A 22,102-nucleotide genomic window follows, 5' to 3' on the forward strand; every position below is an offset into this window, starting at 1 on the left:
GTAATTTATTACAAACCCCAGCAGCTCCAGAAGTTGAATAGTGCACTGCATAGACCGGAGGGGCTCCCGCCTCCGAGGTGTTCTTGACCAGCCAATCGTCGAGATATGGGAACACGTGCACTCCCAGCTTGTGTAGGTACGCCGCTACCACCACGAGGCACTTTGTAAACACTCGTGGGGCAGAGGCGAGCCCAAAGGGCAGCACACAATACTGAAAGTGCCGTGCGCCCAGGCGGAATCTGAGATACTGTCTGTGAGCTGGCAGTATCGGGATGTGAGTATATGCGTCCTTTAAATCCAGGGAACATAGCAAATCATTTTTCTGAATCATTGGCAGAAGGGTGCCCAAGGAAAGCATCCTGAACTTTTCTTTGACCAGGAATTTGTTCAGGCCTCTCAGGTCTAGGATGGGACGCATCCCCCCTGTTTTCTTTTCCACAAGGAAGTACCTGGAATAGAATCCCTGCCCTTCCTGCCCGGGTGGTACGGGCTCGACCGCATTGGCGCTGAGAAGGGCGGAGAGTTCCTCTGCAAGTACCTGCTTGTGATGGGAGCTGAAGGATTGAGCTCCCGGGGGACAATTTGGTGGCAGGGAGGCCAAATTCAGGGCGTATCCGCACCGTACTATTTGGAGAACCCACTGGTCGGAGGTTATGAGAGGCCACCTTTGGCGAAAAAATTTTAACCTCCCTCCGACCGGCAGATCGTCCGGTACGGACACTTTGAGGGCGGCTATGTTCCCGTGGATCCAGTCAAAAGCCCGTCCCCGGCTTTTGCTGTGGAGGCACAGGGGGCTGCTTAGGCGCACGCTGTTGACGAGAAGGAGCGCGCTGGGGCTGTCCCTGTGCCTGACGAGGCCTTCGGGCCGGCTGGGTGTACCTACGCTTTGCAAAAGAATAGGGTACAGCCTGCCGGGCCCGGGAAAAACGTCCACCTGCTGAGGTGGATGCTGAAGGCGCCCGGTGGGAGAGCTTGTCGAGGGCGGTTTCCCGCTGATGCAGTTGGTCCACCAGCTGCTCGACCTTCTCACCGAAAATATTATCCCCCCGGCAAGGGACGTCGGCCAGTCTCTGCTGGGTGCGGTTGTCCAGGTCAGAGGCACGCAGCCATGAGAGTCTGCGCATCACTATACCTTGGGCCGCAGCACAAGATGCCACGTCACAGGTGTCATAAATACCCCTGGACAGGAACTTTCTGCACGCCTTCAGCTGCCTGACCACCTCCTGATAAGGCCTGGACTGCTCCGGCGGGAGCTTATCGACCAGGTCCGCCAGTTGCTTCACATTGTTCCGCATGTGGATGCTCGTATAGAGCTGGTATGACTGGATGCGGGTCACGAGCATGGAGGATTGGTAGGCCTTCCTCCCAAACGAGTCCAGAGTGCGAGACTCCCGCCCCGGGGGCACCGAGGCGGTATCCCTCGAACTCCGTGCCCTCTTGAGAGCAGAATCCACGACTGCCGAGTCATGGGGCAATTGGGGCCGCATTAACTCTGGGTCAGAGTGGATTCTGTACTGGGATTCCGCTTTCTTGGGGATGATGGGATTAGATAGCGGTCTCATCCAGTTCCGAAGCAGTGTCTCTTTGAGGACATTGTGCAACGGCACCGTGGAGGACTCTCTAGGTGGTGATGGATAGTCGAGGACCTCGAGCATCTCAGCCCTCGGCTCATCCACAGAGACCACGGGGAAGGGAATGCAGATAGACATATCCCTTACAAAAGAGGCAAAGGAGAGGCTCTCCGGGGATGAGAGTTTCCTTTCCGGTGAAGGCGTGGGGTCAGAGGGGAGGCCCGCAGACTCCTCTGAGGAGAAATATCTGGGGTCCTCCTCTTCCCCCCACGAGGCCTCTTCCTCGGTATCGGACATAAGCTCATGTAGCTGAGTCCTTAACCGGGCCCGGCTCGACGTCGAGGCACCGAGGCCTCGGTGTCGTCGAGCGGTGGACTCCCGCGCCGGCGGGGACGAAGCTCCCTCCATCGACGGGGACTCCACCTGCGTGGCGGTCGAGACCGGCGCCGCAAGTGGCGGCGGTGTCGACGGCCTCGGCACCGGGCTAGAGCTCGCCGGCGCCACAGTCAACGGCGCTGAGGGCGCAAGCAGCGCCGGCACCGCCTGGCGCATCAGCCCTTCCAGGATCCCCGGAAGGATGGCTCGGAGGCACTCGTCCAGGCCCGCTGCCGGGAAAGACGGTGGGGCCGGTAGAGGTGTCGGTGCCGGAAGCTGCTCGGGTCCAGGAGACGGCACCGAAGTGCTGGGACCCTGACGCGTCGGTACCTCCACAACCGAAGGGGATCTCTCCTCTCGACAAGGACGCTTCGGCGTCGACTCCTCGCCGGCACCAGAACCCTGGTGCATCGAGGGCGACCGATGATGGTGCTTTTTTGATTTTTTGCGGTGCCTGTCATCAGCGCCAAGTGGAGCAGAGGAGGAGGAGGTCGATCCCCCTCGGTCCTGAGGAACCGGGTCAGACAGGGTTCGGTCCCGAGGGCCATGGGCCAAGGGAGTGACCGGGGCCGATTGCCCACGCGGCCTCTCACCCCTACCCTCACCGGAGGACCGGCGGGCCGACGGGACCTGTGCTCCTGGGGTCGATGCCATCGGTGCCGATTTCTCGGGCCTCGATACCGGTACCGAAGAACCGGCCGTCGATACCGATGCCGTCGAGGTCGACGTCGAGGGGCCGGCGCAAGTTCCAAAAAGACGGTCCCGAAGAACTTGCCTCGCAACCTGAGTCCGTTTCCGGAGACCGAGACACAAGGAACACGACTTGATATTGTGCTCCGGCCCGAGGCACCAAGCGTGGGTGTCGGTCTGCGAGATCGGCCGGCCGCACCGACCACACTTTTTAAATCCACTCGGGACCTTCGAGGACATCGACGGAAAAATCGTGTCGGCGAAGTTAAAGTCGTCGATGGTGGCAGTAATCACACCTCGAAAAATAAATCGACCGTGCGGCCACTAGGCCGCAACGCGACGCCCCCGCTAGAAACGAGGGGAAAAATGGAGCGCATGCTCCTTTTTTTTTTTTTTTTTTGAAGAAAGAAAAAGTGGAGCACGCGGCAACTAAGTAAAATAAAATAAAGAAGTTCGCGTAAACACGACGGTTTTTCCGGGGCTGAAAACAGAGAGAGCGGCGAAGGCACGACTCTCTCCAGTCGCGGAAAAAAAGGAACTGGCGGGAACGGTCGCGCACGGGCAGGAAGACGGCCGCGCATGCGCGGTGGGCGTGCCCTGCGTGTGGACCGCCCGCGAAGCTTCTTCCGGTTGGTGGGGGCTGCCGCGGACGTCACCCAGTCGTGAGAACAAGCAGCCTGCTTGTCCTCGGAGAAGCATCTATATTCGCCTACAATATGATATCAAAGGTATCTTCCAACCATCCATGAACTCAACAGAAGCTTGCTTACCTCCTAATAACTTCATATGTATCTGCTTTGATATTATATAAAATGATCAAACCATCAATCTAGAATTACTTTATAAGGATTAGGGTGTACCTAGCTACATTCTAAAAATGAAACCTACATCTGAATATTGATAAATATGCATTCAAGCTATATCAAACAAAAATGCACTTTTACTAGAAATGATGATTAAATATAAGCTTCCTGATTAGTGATTTAAACTGATTTGATTTAAACCTAATCCACCCTGCTCCTGACTAGCAATTAAAATCAAGTCTGCCCTGCCAGAATATAAATCATCCATAAATATAAAAGATGCAATGTGAGCTGTACTTACTACAAGACATCTGGTGAAACCTGCAGGGCAGTCAAGACACCAAGAGGCATGGCACTTGTATCATTTTATCAGGAAGGGTAGCCAAAGAAACTTGCTGTTTACTCAGATCTTAGGACCTTTCATACCTGGTCAAAACTGACTCTTAAGCATGATCAAAATTCAAAATGGTACACCTCACCCCCTCCAGCAATATGAGCAGAACTATTAGGGAACATATTTTGTAAAAGGATGGGGGTGAAATGTCAACACAACTTTCAAATTCGCCTCTGATAGCAGCAGACACTGAAAACTTATGCGCATAAGAAGAATCTCAAACCACTGGGATTCAGAAAAAGTGACTTGACGGGTTTTTTGTAGAAGCAGTTAGGGTTCTCTATACAGATCCACGAGCTTACATATGGGTAAAATGGGGTGTGCTCTCAGCAATTCTGTACTTCCAGGGGCACGCGTCAGGGATGCCCGTTGTCTCCCCTTTTGTTCATTTTGTCTTTGGACCCTCTAATTACAGAGATACTCCAACATCCAGAGATTGTAGGCATTCCTATTGGTCAGTCACTATTTACTTTGTCGGCTTTTGCAGATGATTTATTAGTACACCTCACCGATCCCTTCACGGTATTATATATTATGTAAGCCACATTGAGCCTGCAAATATGTGGGAAAATGTGGGATACAAATGTAACAAATAATACAATAATAATAATAATTTGGAGATTATGCTGGATTTAAACTTAATTATTCTAAGTCACTAGCATTGGCGTCGACAGTGGAGGTACAGAGGGGGTGGGGGACTGGTTTTCCGCTGCGCTGGGCACAGGGCTCCTTCCCTTATTTTGGTGTGAGGCTTTCAATGAAGACGTCTGATTTGTATCATTTGAATACCTCTCGGCTGTTGCAGGCTACAGGGGAAAGATTGAGGGCATGGTTAGCATTACCGCTCACATTGCACAGTGGAATTCAGTTGTTTCGCATGGTGGAATTCCCGCGATGGCTTTATGTGATGCAGCTAATGACATTTTATGTTTTAAGGAAGTATTTGAATCTGCTATATAAACTGTTGGGACGCTTCTGTTGGGGGGGGGGGGGGGTGTTAAAAAGTCCAAGCTCTCATTGCCACTTATGATGGGTTCATGGAGGGAGGGTGGGTTAGGCTTGCTGGATTTTAGATGGTATAATTGGGCCTGCCTACTCCGCTATCTGGAGGATTGGTTTTTTGATAGGCAGGATTATACGCCGAGACAGTTGGAAGCTAGTTACTTTGCTCCTTGCCACTTCTATTTTCTACTACAAGCGCCGCGCTTGGCTATTCCCCCTCCTTTTAGAGCTAGCTTATTGTTGTACCTATTGAGAATGCTCTGGATGGATGTGGTTAGGTTCTGGGGTTTGGACTCTCATACATCTGATTTGCTCCCCATTGGAGGGAATCCGTTGTTTTCACCTGGGAATGAAAATAGTACTTTCTGTGGTTGGACACAAATGGGTATTACCCGGTTGGAGCACGTTCTGACTAATAGGGGTGCACTGCTGAGCTTGTGAGCTTTAGGGATTGGTATAGAAATCAATAATATTTTTGCATATAATCAACTGACTCATTATGTCCGCTTGTTGAATGCAGAGGGCCTGGAATCCTGACATAGTCATCGCCTGCGACAATTTTTTAAGCTGGTGAGAGAAGATAGGTTGTCTGTCTGGCCTTCACATAGCACTTGCTACTCTTCAGGCTCAGCAAGATAAAGAATATATTAGGTTGCGCTGGGCCAGGGATTTGATTAGGCCTAATCTTTCTTTAGACTTCATTATACTGACATCTCAGATACCCACACCAGGGGCGTAGCCACAGGTGGGCCTGGATGGGCCCAGGCCCACCCACTTTGCCTCCAGGCCCGCCCATCCACCTTCTTCTTCGCTGGCTGCCTTTTCTCCCCAGCTCCGCTTCGCTGCATCGCTCTGCATTCTTCTCCGTCCTCGCCTGTCACGCTGCACGCAGCGCTGCCATTCACACAAGCAGCTGTGCTTCCCCCTACCGCGTCTATCCGGTCCTAACAGGAAGTGCATCAGAGGACCGGATGGACGCGGCAAAGGAGAGCGCAGCTGCCTGTGTGAATGGCAGCGCTGCGTGCAGCATGACTTGCGAGAAGAAGAATGCAGGGAGCGACGATCGTGCAGCGAAGCGGAGCCTGGGAAGAAGTGCCCATAGCTAAAAGTTTGGGCTCAGCCAAGGTACCGGGCAGGCAGCGGAGCAGAGGGAGAAATTAGTTGTATATAGCGGAGAAGAGGGAGAAATGCTGCCTGGAGGGAGGGGGGATAGGGACAAGAGATAATAGGGTGGATGGAGAAGGAGAAATGTTGCACGGAGGGGGAGGGAGAACACAGGGAGAAATGTTGGACACAGAGGTGAAGGGGAGGGATAGATGGTGCATGAGGGTGGAGGGGAGGAAGGGAGAAATCTTGTATATGGGGGTAGAGGGGAGGGAGAGATGGTGCCCAGAGAAGAGAGGGAGAAATGATGGGCATGACAGTGGATGGGAGGAAGGGAGAGATGCTGTATGGGAGGAGAAAGAGATATTGACCTCTGGGGCACAAGGGAGGGGGGAGACAGAGATGGTGGACAGTGGGAGAGAGGCAGAAATGTTGGACATGGTGGAGGAAGGAAGAGAATGCTGCATGGGATGGAGGGGGAAGACAGATATTGGATCTGGGGTACAAGGAAGGGGGAAAGAAGGATGTGGACAATGGGGGAGATGTAGGACATGGGGTTGGATGAGAGGCAGGGGAGATTCATAGGAAAGGGGAGAGAGGGAGATATTGGATCCAGGAGCAAATGAGAATGATGGAGAGATGCCAGACAATGGGAGTGAAGGAAGAGAGAGGGAGAAATGCTGGACCATGGGGGACAGGGGAGGAGAGAAGAGAAAGGACAGGGAGATGTTGGGCTACGAGAGCAGGGAGGGAAGAAAGAGGGAGTAGATTCTGAGCTAGAAGGGTGGATGGAGGAAGATGCTGGGAATGGTGGAACCATGTGGAAGAGGGTGGCAAGAAAATGGATGAGAGGATAGAAATATAGTAATGGGGAGTAGATTAAAGATGAAAGGGAATGGCTGGAGAAGGAGTGAGTTGGGTAATGGGAGAGGTAGTGGGTGAGAGAAGAAGATGACGATCTGATAGGCAGCTGTAAAGTAAAAAGAAGGAGAAAGAGAGTAAAATTTGAGTTGACAGGCAAAAAATAAAAAAAAAGAGGAAAGAGCTAAAAAGGAATGATCAGTATGTCAGAGGTAGATGTAGTGAGGGAATAGACAGTAGAGAGGAGAAAAGACAAATGGACAGCAGTCACTTGAAGGAGAATTAGTAGACGACAGACAGGAAATTAGAAGCAACATAATGGAAAAATAAAATGTCCAGACATCAAAGGTAGAAAAAAGCATTTTATTTTGAATGTTTAAATGGAATATGTTAGCTTTGTGAAAAGTGCATAGCAAATGTCTTTGCATTGTGTTCAGTAGAAAGGAAATGCACTTTTGGTTTTTATTTCTCCAGGGTTGTAGTACATGTTAAGTTTAACTTCTTGGGGTTCTCACTTCAATTTTTGTGTAAATATTTTTATTTCTAACTTGTGATCCCTTGTTCTGTTTTTGGTGAGGGTCTGTCAGTGTGATAGTAATGGCAGGTACAGAAATCGGAAGGGAGGCAGGGAAGAGAGGGGATTGGAGAGAGTGCCCTCCTTTATTTTCTGACCTGGGCTAGAGCATGTCTAACACTGGCCCTTACCCTTGCTTTATAGCTGGTGGGCCTCCCTAAGCATCCCAGCTGAGGACCTCCTCCAAAGGCAGTCAGAACTTGCTTCTACCAAGCTCTGCAGTTGGCAACAGCATCTGAGTTACTGACAACTAAGGATGCAAGGGGTGCCAGCTTCGGTCGCCTAGGGATGTTGCTACTGCCTGCCAAGCTTGGTAAAAGGAAGTTCTGGCCACTTTCAGAGGAAGTCTTCAGTTGACAGAGTTTGAGGATCCTCATCAGCTAAAGTATTTATATTTTGAGGTGAAGGTAGGGCGAGGAAGAGAAACTTTTGTGCCACCCACTTTGGGCTCAGGCCCACCCAAAATTGGTTTTCTGGCTACGCCACTGACCCACACTGACAGTTAATGCAAATCTTAGGGAGTGCCAGTATCGTATTTTAAACTGGGCATATCTAACCAAAGTTCAAATTTTTAAAATGGGAGGTGTGGAGACGCCCTTGTGTGCAAAATGCCAGCACTTTTTTTCATTCCCTTTGGGACTGTATTTGGGTGCAAAGATTAGGGACCTCAATTTTACAATATTTGATGCTTATTTTGGGTTCCAGAATACCGCTTACCCGTCGGGGTTCTTTTGGATAAATATGAACTTTTTGTATTACAGACTGGTCCTGCTAGGCAATTGGTCCGTAAAGCCTGTCTGGTGGGCAAGCGTATTATCTTGAGTCTTTGTTAGTAATTCTCCACCAGAATACTGGCACTGGGAGAATAAATTTCATGGGCTTATGCTATTCATCTAAGAGGAGGACAGAGTTCCTTAACATCTGGGGACCCTATATACAATCTTTGCACCCACGAGGGAGAAGCCTGGTGGTGAATTCTTTGTAATATCTTCACCTCTGCAAAGCTTATCCACTCAATTTTTGACCATTGAATGATTTTGTTTGTTTTACCTACACACACAGTTTATTGTTTTCGCATGGGGGGGGGGGGGTAGGAAGGAGGAATTTGGAGGGAGATTTGTTGAAATGGAATTTCTAACAAGGGAAGGAACTAGTTTTAGTTAAAAAGGAGAGAAGAACATTTAGATGGCATTGCCAGTTTGTTCAGAGAGACTGAAGATTTTTGCTATGTTGGCAAATGAAGTCTATGGTTTGAGTTAACCTGCTGGGGGTTCTAGTAAGTATGAATAGGGGGGGGGGAAGGCGGGGGAGAGGGAGGAGGGTTAACGTGCAAAAACTGGATGACAATATGTTATTGTACAGAGTTATATGAATGATTAGATAATGTAATGAGTAGCATATTATGACATGCTCTTTCTTTTGTATATTTGTGGTTTACGAGTCATCAATAAACAGTTTTAAACATAAATTTGCAGATGACACTAAACTATTCAAAGCTGTTAAAGCACATACAGCCTGAAAAATTGCAGGAAGACATTAGGAAACTGGAAGACTGGAAATTTAATAAGGACAAATGCAAAGTAATGCACATTAGGAAGAATCATCCAAATCACAGTTACATGATGCTACGGTCCACCTTAGGAGTCAGCACCCAAGAAAAAGATCTAGGTGTCATTGTAGACAATACACTAAAAATCTTCTGTCCAGTGCGTAGCAGTGGCCAAAAAAGGAAACAGGATGCTAGGAATTATTAGAAAAGGATAGTAAAAAAGAATATTATAATGCCTCTGAATCGCTCATGGTGTGCCCTCACCTTGAATATTGCGTTCAATTCTGGTCACCGTATTTCAAAAAAGAAGAGCGAGCATAATGGTAAAGGGGATGGAACACCTCTCACATGAGGAAAGTCTAAAGAAGAGAGCTCTTCAGCTTGGAAAAAGAGACGGCCGAGGTGGGATATGACCGAGGTCTTCAAAATCCTGAGTGGTGAAGCCTAAACAATCGCTACAGCAGGTTATGGAGGTGACGTTGCAATATGGGGAACTCTCGGGGTTTAAAATTAATGTTAATAAATCGGAGACACTCAATCTTACTATACCCCAGAGAGAGGCCCAAGAACTGCAGAGTACATACCCGTTTAAATGGGCACCTAAGGCAATACGGTATCTAGGCATAAGGATCACCCCGCGAATAGAGAATCTATATCAGGAGAACTTCCCTAGGAAGATAAAAGAGCTGCTGGAAGACCTGGACAGATGGGAGGGTCTCACGATATCATGGGTGGGTAGAATCCATGCTATCAAAATGATGCTCTTACCGAAGTTGCTGTATCTATTTTTGGCCCTTCCAATTCCAATCCCCCGGCCTTCTTTCAACAATTAACTAAAAAAGTGTTCACATATATCTGGAGAAAGCGGCCCCCCAGGGTGCGTAGAAGTATGATGTATCAAAGACCAAATAAGGGCGGAATGGGAGTCCCTAATTTCTACCTTTATTATCAAGCAGCACAGTTGAGAATTCTAGCTGAATGGGACCCTACCAATACCAAAAAGTGGCTGCACTGGGAGCGAGCTTGGATGGGTACCAGATATACAGGGGATATACTATGGAAAACGGGAAGGGAAATATTAGAGGTGATAGACAGGGTTCTGGTGGGCCTCGGTCACATATTAAACACATGGCTTCAACTGCGAAGAGGGGTTTTCCTAGATAGGAAATACTTCCTACAGATGGCAATAGAAGGAGCGCTGGGCTTCCCCTTGGGGAGGGAGGAGAAGATATTCCAGTTCTGGGCTAAGATAGGCTTATATAAGTTGGGCCAGGTGTGGACTAATGGAGAAGCTTGGGCATTTGAAGAGTTACAGGAAGAATATGGTTTGGAGGAGAGAGACATAGTATATTATAACTGCCTGAGGAACTATATAGTTAGGCGAGCCAGGGATGAGCTGAACTGGCCGAAACGGAGCTGGAAAAGGCTATGAAGCGGGGGGGGGAGGTAGAGGTGGCATTACGCGGCTATATAGAGCTCTGTTGCTGCTCTCCTCCCCCCAGGATTTCTATACAGGGAGATGGGAAAAAGAGCTTCAGAACAAGTACACGGAAGGGTGGTGGGCGAGTAGCTATAGACATCTGTTGAAGTCATCTATCGCCCAGCCACTAGCTGAAAATGGCTATAAGATCTTTTATAGGTGGTATTATACGCCGATGAGACTACAAAAGTTTTACACACATATATCAACAGACTGTTGGAGGGAAAGGTACATTCTGGCACATTTGGTGGGAATGCCCAAAGGTTGAAACATATTGGACAGAGATCGTGGGGAAGGTGAGAGAAATGACTGAGATAGCTTATCCAAACCGAGCTGAGAACTGCCTTCTTCATATACGGCCTGAAAAGAGCCCAATACACTGTCATAAGTTAGCTATTCATGTTTTGGGGCGGTGAAACTGGCACTGGCAAAAGCATGGAAACAGAAGGAGACCCCTACCATGCAGGTGGTGGAAGGTAGACTACACTATCTGTATCAAATGTCAAAACTGACAGCAATGTGAAAGGGGCAACTCCAGAAGTTTCAAAAAATATGGGAATCATATGAACAATGGAATGGATTGTAAGGATATAAGTTATAAGATGTCTGAGGTGGGAGGGGAGGAGGGAGGGAAATGGGAGGTGGGGAGGAAAGGGGGAGAATAAAAGTTGTAAGCAAATAATTGAGTTATAAGAGGTTGATACCTTGATGTACTACACTTACAGTGGTTGTGTAGCAAGATGTTGATGTATATTTCTCTTTTTTTGAAAACCAATAAACAGATTTAAAAAAAAAAGAAAAAAAAAATCCTGAGTGGTGTAGAACGGGTGAACAGACTTCACTCTTTCAAAAGACTAGGGGACAATCAATGAAGTTACATGGAAATACTTTAAAAAAACAAATAGAAGGGAATATTTATTTCACTCAAAGAATAGTTAAACTCTGGAACTCATTGCCAGAGGATGTAGCAACACTGGTTAGCGTATCTAGGTTTAAAAAAAAGGTTTGGACAAGTTTCTGGAGGAAGTGTCCACAGTCTGCTATTGAGATAGACATGGGAGAAGCCACCGTTTGCCCTGGGATTGGTAACATGGGATGTTACTAGATTGGCCACTGTTGGAAGCAGGATACTGGGCTAGATGGATCAATAGTCTGATCCAGTATGTCTATTCCTAATGCAGAAAAAAAAACCAGAAAGACAACGGGACGCCACCACTGTACCCCAGGCCTTGCATTGAAGAACACTGTTAGAGCATACAATGTTAGCACTTTGCTATTGAATATTGTACAGCGAAGGTGATCTTACTTGGTTGTAGCGCTATAGAAATGCTAAATAGTAGTAGTAGTTGGGAAGATTTATTTAATGTATGTATGATGAGCTATTGACTTGTTTACAATAAAAATTAAAAATTAATTTAAAAAAAATACTGATTTTAAGCATCCAATCAGCTAAAAAATAAACACCAAAATCTACATTTTATAAACATCTAAAGTCAGAAGCCTTAAGTATTAGTTTCCATTTTTGTTCATTTCACTTGAACTTCAGCTTTCCAAACTGGAGCCCCTTTATAATAACCTCACTAGACTGCATCTATCATGAAGAACTTTAACTCACCTGCCCAATACAACCTCTTTTCAAACTTACAGTGATTCTAAATAAAGCTACTGCCTCAGAACTGATGTACTACTAGGTTCCCCTAGAAAACACTGACTTGCAAAATAGGCAAGAAGCAGATGGAAGTGCTCATCTCTTAAGATGATACAGTGCATCAGGGACAGGAGCCCAAGCAGGAAATGGAATCCTAGTCTACTTCTTAGAAATTCAGGGTAGTAGCCATTAAATTGCTTGACAGTCATGAAGCACACTTATGTATACAAAATACTAATACGGTTTATGTTGAAAAACGCTAGCCTAGGTGTGTATAAGTACATAAGTAATGCCACACTGGGAAAAGACCAAAGGTCCATCGAGCCCAGCATCCTGTCCACGACAGCGGCCAATCCAGGCCAAGGGCACCTGGCGAGCTTCCCAAACATACAAACATTCTATACATATTTCTTGAATTGTGGATTTTTCCCAAGTCTATTTAGTAGTGGTTTACGGACTTGTCCTTTAGGAAACCGTCTAACCCCTTTTTAAACTCTGCTAAGCTAACCGCCTTCACCATGTTCTCCGGCAACGAATTCCAGAGTTTAATTACGCGTTGGGTTAAAAAAAAATTTCTCCGATTTGTTTTAAATTTACTGCACTGTAGTTTCATCGCATGCCCCCTAGTCCTAGTATTTCTAGAAAGCGTGAAGACGCTTCACATCCACCTGTTCCACTCCACTCATTATTTTATATACCTCTATCATGTCTCCCCCTCAGCCGTCTCTTCTCCAAGCAGAAAAGCCCTAGCCTCCTTAGTCTTTCTTCATAGGGAAGTTGTCCCATCCCCGCTATCATTTTAGTCGCCATTTTAGTTAGGTGCTGGATTTCAATCAATTACAAACAAAGAAGGCTGCTATACTTAATAAACCTCCGTGCTGGATTTCAATCAATTTTTCAATCAATTACAAACAAAGAAGGCTGCTATACTTCGAAAGCCTCCGTGCTTTCCAATACCAATAAACAGGGTTGTGGTGCAAGTAAACCTTAGTAACAATGCACTGTGCTTGGTTCTTTTAACCACAGTGTCTTATCTGTTGCAATCCTCACTGGTTTCTGACCACCACCGCCTGCCCTATTGTTAATATCCTAAAGGTACTCTAAGTAATTTACACTGTTGTTTGCTTTTAAATACTTATTAATACTCTTAGTGACTATATACTCATCTTTTGAGTGCAATATTAAATCTAGTCGGCTCGGGGGTCGCTTCTGATACAGCACGTTTCACTATGTAGTTTTATCAAGGAAGACCCCTGGACTATAGCCTCGAACCATCCTGCCGACTTTCGTCCACTGTAAGCCTTCACCCCTTGCTATCTTTATAGCACATTTGTGTCTGCTAATTAAATATATGCTCCCTTTTTAGTTCCTGGCTAAGCAATGTATTATCACTTTATTTTTTAAAAATTTACATGACAGTGAAGGGGATAAAATTGTTAAAATGTTTGATTCAATTCAATTCTTGTAGGTAGGGTACAAGTTTACACACACAAAATATTCCAATGATCTAAACAAAATAAAAAATAAAATCATAACTCTTCAACGTTAACTGTTTAAAATACTAAAAGGCTGACTAAATAAAATGGTCTTCAATTGCTTCCCTCACAGTGCAAAAGTTTCAGAAAATAAAGTCTCTAGACATGCTTTGAGAGAAGAAATTCTAGATACTGGCAGCATCTTACCGCGTCGAATGAACTATGAGGACGAATCACCATCTGAGACTGGTAGGTCCGGACACGAACAAACTCAGGGGACTCAGGGGCACTGGGGTGTTCCACAGCTCTAGAGAAAGAAGCAGATACTAATAAGCACCAGGATAGGATAGCAAGACTGCACCAGGATAACATTTCTGGGAGTGTTGAGGAATTCAAACGTCACACATATATCAATAAGGAAGCCATAAAAACTACAACACAGATGCACTCCAAGATGTAGTTTAAGAACACAGGACATCAATGAACCAAGAGGGAAAAGTAGCCTAGCAGACAGAGCAGTGAGCTAACAATCAAGGAAGCCAGGGTTCAAACATCACTTTTCCCACTGACATTCCTTGTGGCCTTGGGCAAGTCACAATCTATTTGTACCATCAGGCAATGGCGGATGAAGTAAATACTCTGGGAAAGGGAAATGGGACTTGATATACTGACTCTACCTAAATGGAACTTGCCTTCAGCTATCACTGAAAAGGTGCGAGACAAATCTGAAAGTGCACATGGGTACTCTGTAAGGGCTGAGTGAGAACACTGTACTCCTGAAGGAATTCTGCACAATGCAGAACTTATGCAGAATTTCCCCTCCCCGCAGAATTTTAGAGTTGCATGTAGCTGCTGGGATCAAAGAACATAAAAGCAGCTGGGCTTCTCACCAGTTCATTTTTCTGCTTGCCACAATTTCCTCTCTCTACAGCATCTTTTTAGAGCAGGAAATGGCTCAGATTCAGGCACAGCACAGTGCTCAGTTTGAGTCTTGCACTGCTTGCAGTCTCCCTCTAGTTTCACGAGAATGAAAGGAGAGCTCAGCTAGAGAATACAGGCACCGTGAAGATGTAGGACAGTGAGCCAACTGGTGCACTAAAAAAAACAAAACACGCTACAGTAAAAGGAAAGCAGATGAACTGGTGAGGAGCCCTGAGACTTGAGTAGGAGACCAGCAGGCTGAAGAAGGAGAGGTGAGGCTGGATGACTAGTTTTGGGTCAGTAGATTATTTTCTGCCTGTATGACTGGTGAGGGGTTGGGAAGAATAGGCTGGCTTGTAGGGGTGCCTGCCTGACTTGGCAACCCTACTGCCTGACTAGGAAAAACTGGTGAAAAAACAAGTTGAGCATGAAGAGGGAGCATGTGTATGTTGGGGAGGAGGGCAGCCAGAGGGCAAGAGGTTTAGGACATCTGATTTTTCTGGATTTTTATTCATCAATTTGTGGAGTCTCAGAGAAGATTTAAGCTGTAACCACCACTGACTTTGTGAAAGTACTGCCATTGTTACTGCAAGAATTGGCAACTCCAAGCAGCAGCTAAGAAAGCAAACAGAATATAAGGAACTATTAGGAAAGGAACGGAAACAAAAATGAACGTTATAATGTCTGTGTATCACGCTCTGGTGTGACTGCACCTTGAATACTGGGATTGCAGCGCAACTTTTTTTTTTTTTTTTTTAACGCTGTGAGGAAAGTTTGAGGCAACAGCGAGAGGCAAATTTCCAACTCCGGAGGATCAGTAGCGTGGGAAAGGACGGGAAAGGGCGAACCTATGTGCCTGCATCCACAGCATGGGCAAAGACAGGGACAGGGTTTGCCTATATGACTATGTTGTCTATTGCTTAGTTTGCCCATGCGGTTTACTGTATGTGGGACAAACTTCAAGGACTCTTTATGTCCGATTGATTGAGCACCGTAGTGTTCTGAACACACAAAGAATGCTTACACCTCTGGTACTCCACTGCAATACAGTACAACACTCTTTCGCTGAACTAAGATGTTTTGTCTTACAACAGATAGAAGCATCTCGAACCCGTATTGGGGTTGACAGAAAAAGGATCCTATTCCAATGTGAACAAAAGTGGATATACCGTTTGAATTCAATAACCCCCAGGGGCCTGAATGCAAAAATAGAATGGGGACATTTTTTCTAATTTGAAGTATCGTGCTCAGTTTATCCTTTAATAGTTTCTGACAAATTGTGTTCCGTGTAGCTAGAAGGAAGGTGAATACCACAAGCTGATTGGTCTAGCTAATCATTGGCGTCTGACGCAATAAAACCTTTAAATGAGCGAAGCCATTTTTATTCTGAGTCGGTCCGTTTGAAATGTTGGATCCTTCAGCTGAGGTGGTTGAGTAAAGGATATTGAGAGAAATAAGTAATGCAGCATTGTATGGAGGTTCCAAAACTTTAATATTTGTGTTCTTCTTCTTTTTTAGTTAGACGCAGACCATCTGACCCTGACGCAGGCAACGAAACGCTGGCCATTGTTGGTCTTGGTCGCGTCCAGCATGTAACTAATTAACTAACTGAAAGAAGGATTGGACCCTGTAAAAGCTAAGTAGCTGTTACATATTAACTTTACGAATGCCCATCATTAGTTAAAAATTCAATAAGAAAAAAAGAAAAAAAGAAAAAAAGAATAACAGTGTTGGGTATAAGCTGCTCTATATATGTGGGGGTGTTGCCGATGATGAAGCAGTCCAGCCCTCATGAGCTCCATATATAATAGAGCCGGGGGCTTCTTGAGGCAACATCTCCCTTAATCACTTTATTGTATTTTTTGGTCAGAAAAAATAAGCTGATGTTGTTTTTCATACATCTCCTCCACTTTTGCATTTACTATATGTCTACTTCCACATCGGGGGCCGGGTAAGGCAGGGAAAGGGCTAATCTATTTGCCTTTAAAGTGGGCACCATCAGACACAACACCCCTGCTACAACTGGCAAAAGCACAGGAGCCACCCCAGGCAGATTTTCTGAAGGAGCTTGAACAAGCTGCAACCACCCTGCTGGGGAGATAGAGAATACTGAAGAGGCAGATGGAGCTAGCAGGCCATGAGGCATTATGAGCTTTCAGTGCTCTCTATCTCCCCCTGCTGGTTGATGGACACAACCCACTCGTAATGGATTCATCTGCTTGATGACAAGGAAACACCTTTTAGGTTAAACTATTTCCCCTCTTTCTTTTTTCTGCATTCTTTATGACCTTGGTTTAGTATAAATGGAGAAATTGTGCTCCTAACTACTTGATGCACTAATCTTTGTTATGCAAGCTATGAATTAGTTTTCTTACTACAAATATAGAACTTTATTTTCCCTAATTTCAACTGTTAATAATTGGATACTGATGTAATTTTTATTTTCCCTAATTTATTTTCCATAAATGTACTGTGTCTATCTAATGCTTTTAAGAAACTTGTTTGTAATAGCCCAATGATAAAGATTTAAAAAATTAGGTCTTGAATTTTATGGTATACTTCAATTGTGCAGAACTTATAAGCATTCTCCCATTCAATTTTGGACATTTTATGTACAAAAGTTATAGAAATATTTAAACAAATGAGAAAATCTATTTGTAATGAGAGCTGAAAATATGCATGTGTAAACTGAATCTAAGTAGAAATGTTTGTACAGGGACATGTATATGACTTCTGACATCCTTTTGTAGTCAGACCAGTATGGCCATTGGTTTTTATTATATCCTACATACACCTTGAACTGTGCAAAGAATGAAATCGGAGAACAATGTTACTAATGAATTGGACAACTGTTATATGGACTATTTAACTTGTTGGAAACCATGAGGTGCTCTAAGTGGAAGTCTTCTGGATGCAACATGATGCCTGCCTGTGTGAGCCTTCCAACGGTATACAGACTGCTGCTTCATAATACCAGAACCTACACTGAGCTATAAATTTCTCGATGTCATGACTGTCTATTCATCAAGTCAATGAAATTTTAAGTGACTCTGAATACCCTGATTTCTAATCGTTCATATATTATGGACTTTTCTAAAGATTTTATTTTTCTTACTGAATTATCTTCTTAAATCACAAGCTGTTGTATGTACTATTGACGTTAATTGCCTATACAATGTTCACCATGCTATGGAAAACTTTCATTTTATCTGGTTTGACCACATTGATAATCGTTATTGCTGTATTTGTACTACTTGGTTGTTGTGTAATAATACCCTGTATAAGGAGCTTGGTGCAACAGTTAATTGAAACTGCTTTAAGTAAAAGAGAACCTATAGGACATGCACATGTACTGTATAAAAGACCACACCTTAGAGCAGAAATTGAAAATGTTGGAGATAAAGGGTATCACAAAGAAATTACACATTATTTTGCATTATTATCTTAGTAGTAGTAGTAGGATCATTTAGAGGGTAAGGAAAATAAGGCCCGGGGAAGGTTGAAGAGGGGTAACTTACATCTCACTATGACCACTTTTTCTTTCTTGTCATCCATAGCCTGATCCCTGTAAAAAGGAGTTGACACATGCCAACACCTCATTCATGCAGGAAACTGAGATCGCCCTTTAGTGCTCATGAGGTTGCATGGCAATGACGGGTAAGACAGGCACAGGATTCCCATCCTGCTAAGGGAACCTGAGTGACCTGCAACCTAAGACGGGGGATTATCATAGTAAGAAATAGAGACGAGACACAGGTCCATAGGCAGGACTAGGCAGTGGTTTATGTTTCCTGTAACGCAAGAATAACAATCTTTAAGCTGATTAGTGAGTAACCTCCCTAAGCTCAACATGCATCTGAAAAGGAACTCATTGCTCCCCTCTGAGGCAGATGAGACTATAGTAGAGGTTCAACACAAGTGAAGCCGAGTGGAGGAGCAGCCTAGTGGTTAGTGCAGTGGACATTGATCCTGGGGAACTGAGTTCGATTCCCACTGCAGCTCCTTGTGACTCTGGGCAAGTCACTTAACCCTCCATTGCCCCTGGTACAAATTAAGTACCTGAATATATTTAAACCGCTTTGAATGTAGTTGCAAAAACCTCAGAAAGGCTGTATATCAAGTCCCATTTCCCTTCCCCTTACTCTCGAAGGCCTTCAAGGGGGGAGATGTAAATAATGAGAACATGTGTGCATCTTGAAACAGAAGGAAAGGGCACTTTGAAACAAGGTAAAAAGGTTTAAGCTATGTGAGCTGGGGACTCATGACCTGATAAGACATTCTTGCGTGCAAACAAGCGTGGAAAGTAACTATGGATGGACAAAGGAATGTGGTTTGGCAGTTGAAAGAAAACAAAATGATCTTTGAGGAAGATGATTTGTTAAACTTATGGGAACATAAAGGATATAAAAACAGTTGAAGCTGTACATTACTTTGGAGAAACAGTGGCAGAAAACACCTGTGTGTAGCGGCGGCTGTTCTCCCATGAGAAAATGTTGTTTATATCTGTACTTTGGTAAGTAAATAAACTAAATTGCTTTTTCTCATACGTAGCCTTAGTTTTATCACTACAAATTAAGAGTAGCTGGCACATAATTAGTTTGGAGTGGTGGTAAAAAGACTAACATTTAATAACAAGAGGAAGATCCTATTTTTCAAGTATTCTTGCCAATTTCCTTTAAGGGCTTTGAAGATCAGAAAGAGAAATTAGATCTTACCTCCTAATTTTCTTTCCTTTTAAACCAGCAAATCAGTCCAGAATATGCAGGTGTTGTGTCCTTTGGTCAACAGGTGAAAGTAGAAAACTATAAAAATGCACTCTGCCCTACAAAGGACACTGTGCAGCTCCAACACTTCAGTAGTTGATGTAGCGAAGTAGTGGAACTCTTGTAAAGCTATAGAAACTAATTAACTTTTATTCCCAGAATATATACATTTTGTAGAATAAAAACACTACAAGATTCAACCAGAAAAACAGGACATGAACTGTGAGGCAGACAGACTACATCGTAGCAGAACTTTGACTCTGAGAAAGGGCAGGAACCTAGACTGATCTGGTGGAACTAAAGGAAAGAAAATTGGAGGGTTAATCTAGTTTCTCCTTCCTTAGCATGCTCACTCGATCAGTCCATAATATGTAAGAAAGATTCAGAATTCTGGTCACAATCACCAAAGCTCCCAAAGTAGCTTCTTCTTGAGCTGCGACATTCAAATGATAATGTCTTGAAAAGGTATAAGAGAGGAGCATGTCGTTCTATAAATATCTGGAGAGACTGCTCTTAGTTCCCTCAGGACGCAGCAACTATCATCTTGGAATGCACCTTCAAGGACAATGGGCGGCTACTTGCCTGCAAGCAAATACACTGAAATAATTTTCTTTACCCAGTGTTATTGTTGCCTTAAAACTATTTTCACCTTTCTTGGCCTTCCCAAACAAAACAAATAACCTTTCAGTTCTATGAAACTCCTTGTCTCTTTCAAGTATCTCATTAAAACTATTCAGACATCCAGAAACCTCAAAAAACATTCTGCACCCTAATCCTCTTTGCACAAAAAGGAAGAAATAATCAGAGTCTGATTTAAGTGAAAGGGAGAGACCACCTTCAGGAGGAACTGTATGAATGGAGACTTCCACTTCCTTGAACAGCAGGAATGGATCTCTGCAGGAAAGCGCTTGTAGTTCAGAAATTTGGCAAGGTGAAGTATTTGCTATTAGAAAAACCAATTTCAAGGTAAGCTCCTTAAAAGCGACCCTTTTAAATGGGTCAAAGGGGGCTTCTGGAGTGCCTTAAGAACCAAATTCAAACTCCACTGCAGACATACAGACCTTACTAGTGAATGAAAACGGTTAACACTTTTCAGAAAACAAATTACATCAGGGTGAGATGCCAAGAAAGCCATTCTCTACACAACCTGAAAAACAAGATAATGCCACAATCTAGACCTTCAAGAAACCCAGAATCTTATGCAAGGATGTTTGTCTGGGAAACAGCTCTTCCAAACACCAACTTTCAAAGTTTATCCAAACTCCAGCATATGCTACTGAAGTAGAACATTTCCCTAGCCTGGAGTAGGGTGGTAATGACCACCTCCAAACAGCCCTCATGCTTCAATTTTGACCTCTGAAGAACCAAGCTGTAAGACCAGAGTGATGGATCCTCCATACAAATCTGTCCCAGATGCAGATGACCTCTACAGAGGAAGATGGAGGGGCTGATCTATTTGGAGCTTAATCAGATCTGCATTCCAAGATCTTATGGGCCAATATGGAGCCACCAGTACCACCCTCTCACGGTATGAAAGGTAATTTTTTTTTAATCTTCTGCTGATCAGGAAAAATGTAGAGAAGGCCTTATCCTGGCCAGTGCTGAACCAAGGCATTAATAGCTTCTGCTCCAAACTCTTGGCATTAGCAGAAGAAGCCTAAAACCTTGGCATTCTACCTTGTCATTAGATCAAGAAGAGGGCTTCCCTGATGTTTCATTATCAGACAAATGCTCTCAAAAAGTTTGATTTATCTAGTTAATTATAACTTTATAGCAAGGTTTTAATACAGTTTACAATAAGCATAAACTGCTAAAAATTAAAACAGTTTACAATACACATACAGTATAAAATATCATAAAACACCACAAGTGTAAACAACAAATGTGGTTTTGTATTTATTTTATATACGTTTTTATTGTAATCCACTTAATTTTTAGGCAGAATTTAAAATAATAAATTACTTTACCCAAAAAATGACACTTCAAATATTATGAGAGCCAGGATGCAAGAGCGCTTACCCAAGAAGACTGCTTGAAGATTCAATTACCCTGCTATTTGTGCCACTAAGAAGATTGTCAGATTGCACTCTGTACAACAGAAGAGCTGCGAGCCTTCAGGGCTAGCAACACATTCATGCCCCCCTGCCTGCTGATGTAGGTACAGCCGTCGCATTGTTGGAGAAGACCCAGACTGGTTTCCCTTGTAAGGCTGGGGCAAAGGCTAGCACAGTCTTCCAAATTGCTCTCAAAATTTCAGATGCTGCTTTGGCAGGTGATGATTTTCCCTGAATCACTTGCTCTTGACAATGGGCTCCCCACCCTGTCAGACTGGCATCCATGGTGACTACCATCCAATCAAAGATTATAACGGAATTCCCTTCTGCAGGGTACTGTCTTATAGCCACCAGATCATGATGAAGCATGCTCGCAAGGTTCATAACAGACAACTGTAATCCTAGGTCATAGGCCACCACCAGAGACAACTAAAGAGGTCTCATATCCATGAGATCCAGAACCTTCATGTAATCCCAAACCATCAGAGATCTCTGCTGGAGCAATAGAATGAGTTGGGAATGAAATTTCTCTCCACATGGGTGTTGAAGAGGATACCTAAGTATTCCAGACTCAAAGGATTCTAGGCGGCTCTTTCTAAAACTGATTATCCATTCCAGAGCTGCACTATTCTGGAGGTGGCCTACACACTGTCCTGATGAGAAGAGGCTGTGATCAACCAGTCATCCATGTAGGGATGGCCACTGCCATCACCATCATGATCTTTGAAAATGCCCTGGGAGCCATAGTGAAACTGAAGGGTGTTGCCCAGAACTGAAAACAGTGACTTACGATTGCTAATCTGAGACACCTTTGGTGGAGGAGTCAAGTAGGTACATG

At 44.6% G+C, this 22,102-nt stretch overlaps 1 protein-coding gene across 1 annotated transcript in view; it reads right to left on the reverse strand.

Moving 5' to 3' along the window:
* Nucleotides 1–22,102, reverse strand: part of STARD7 (StAR related lipid transfer domain containing 7) — a 79,783-nt gene that overhangs the window by 38,356 nt on the left and 19,325 nt on the right. The window contains exon 6 of the mRNA XM_030201639.1: nucleotides 13,734–13,833. Within this exon, the coding sequence (XP_030057499.1) occupies nucleotides 13,734–13,833 (100 nt within the window). The remainder of the gene's footprint in view (nucleotides 1–13,733; nucleotides 13,834–22,102) is intronic.

The sequence above is a fragment of the Microcaecilia unicolor genome, chromosome 4, assembly GCF_901765095.1.
Source record: "Microcaecilia unicolor chromosome 4, aMicUni1.1, whole genome shotgun sequence".
In the NCBI taxonomy this organism is placed as follows: Eukaryota; Metazoa; Chordata; class Amphibia; order Gymnophiona; family Siphonopidae; genus Microcaecilia; species Microcaecilia unicolor.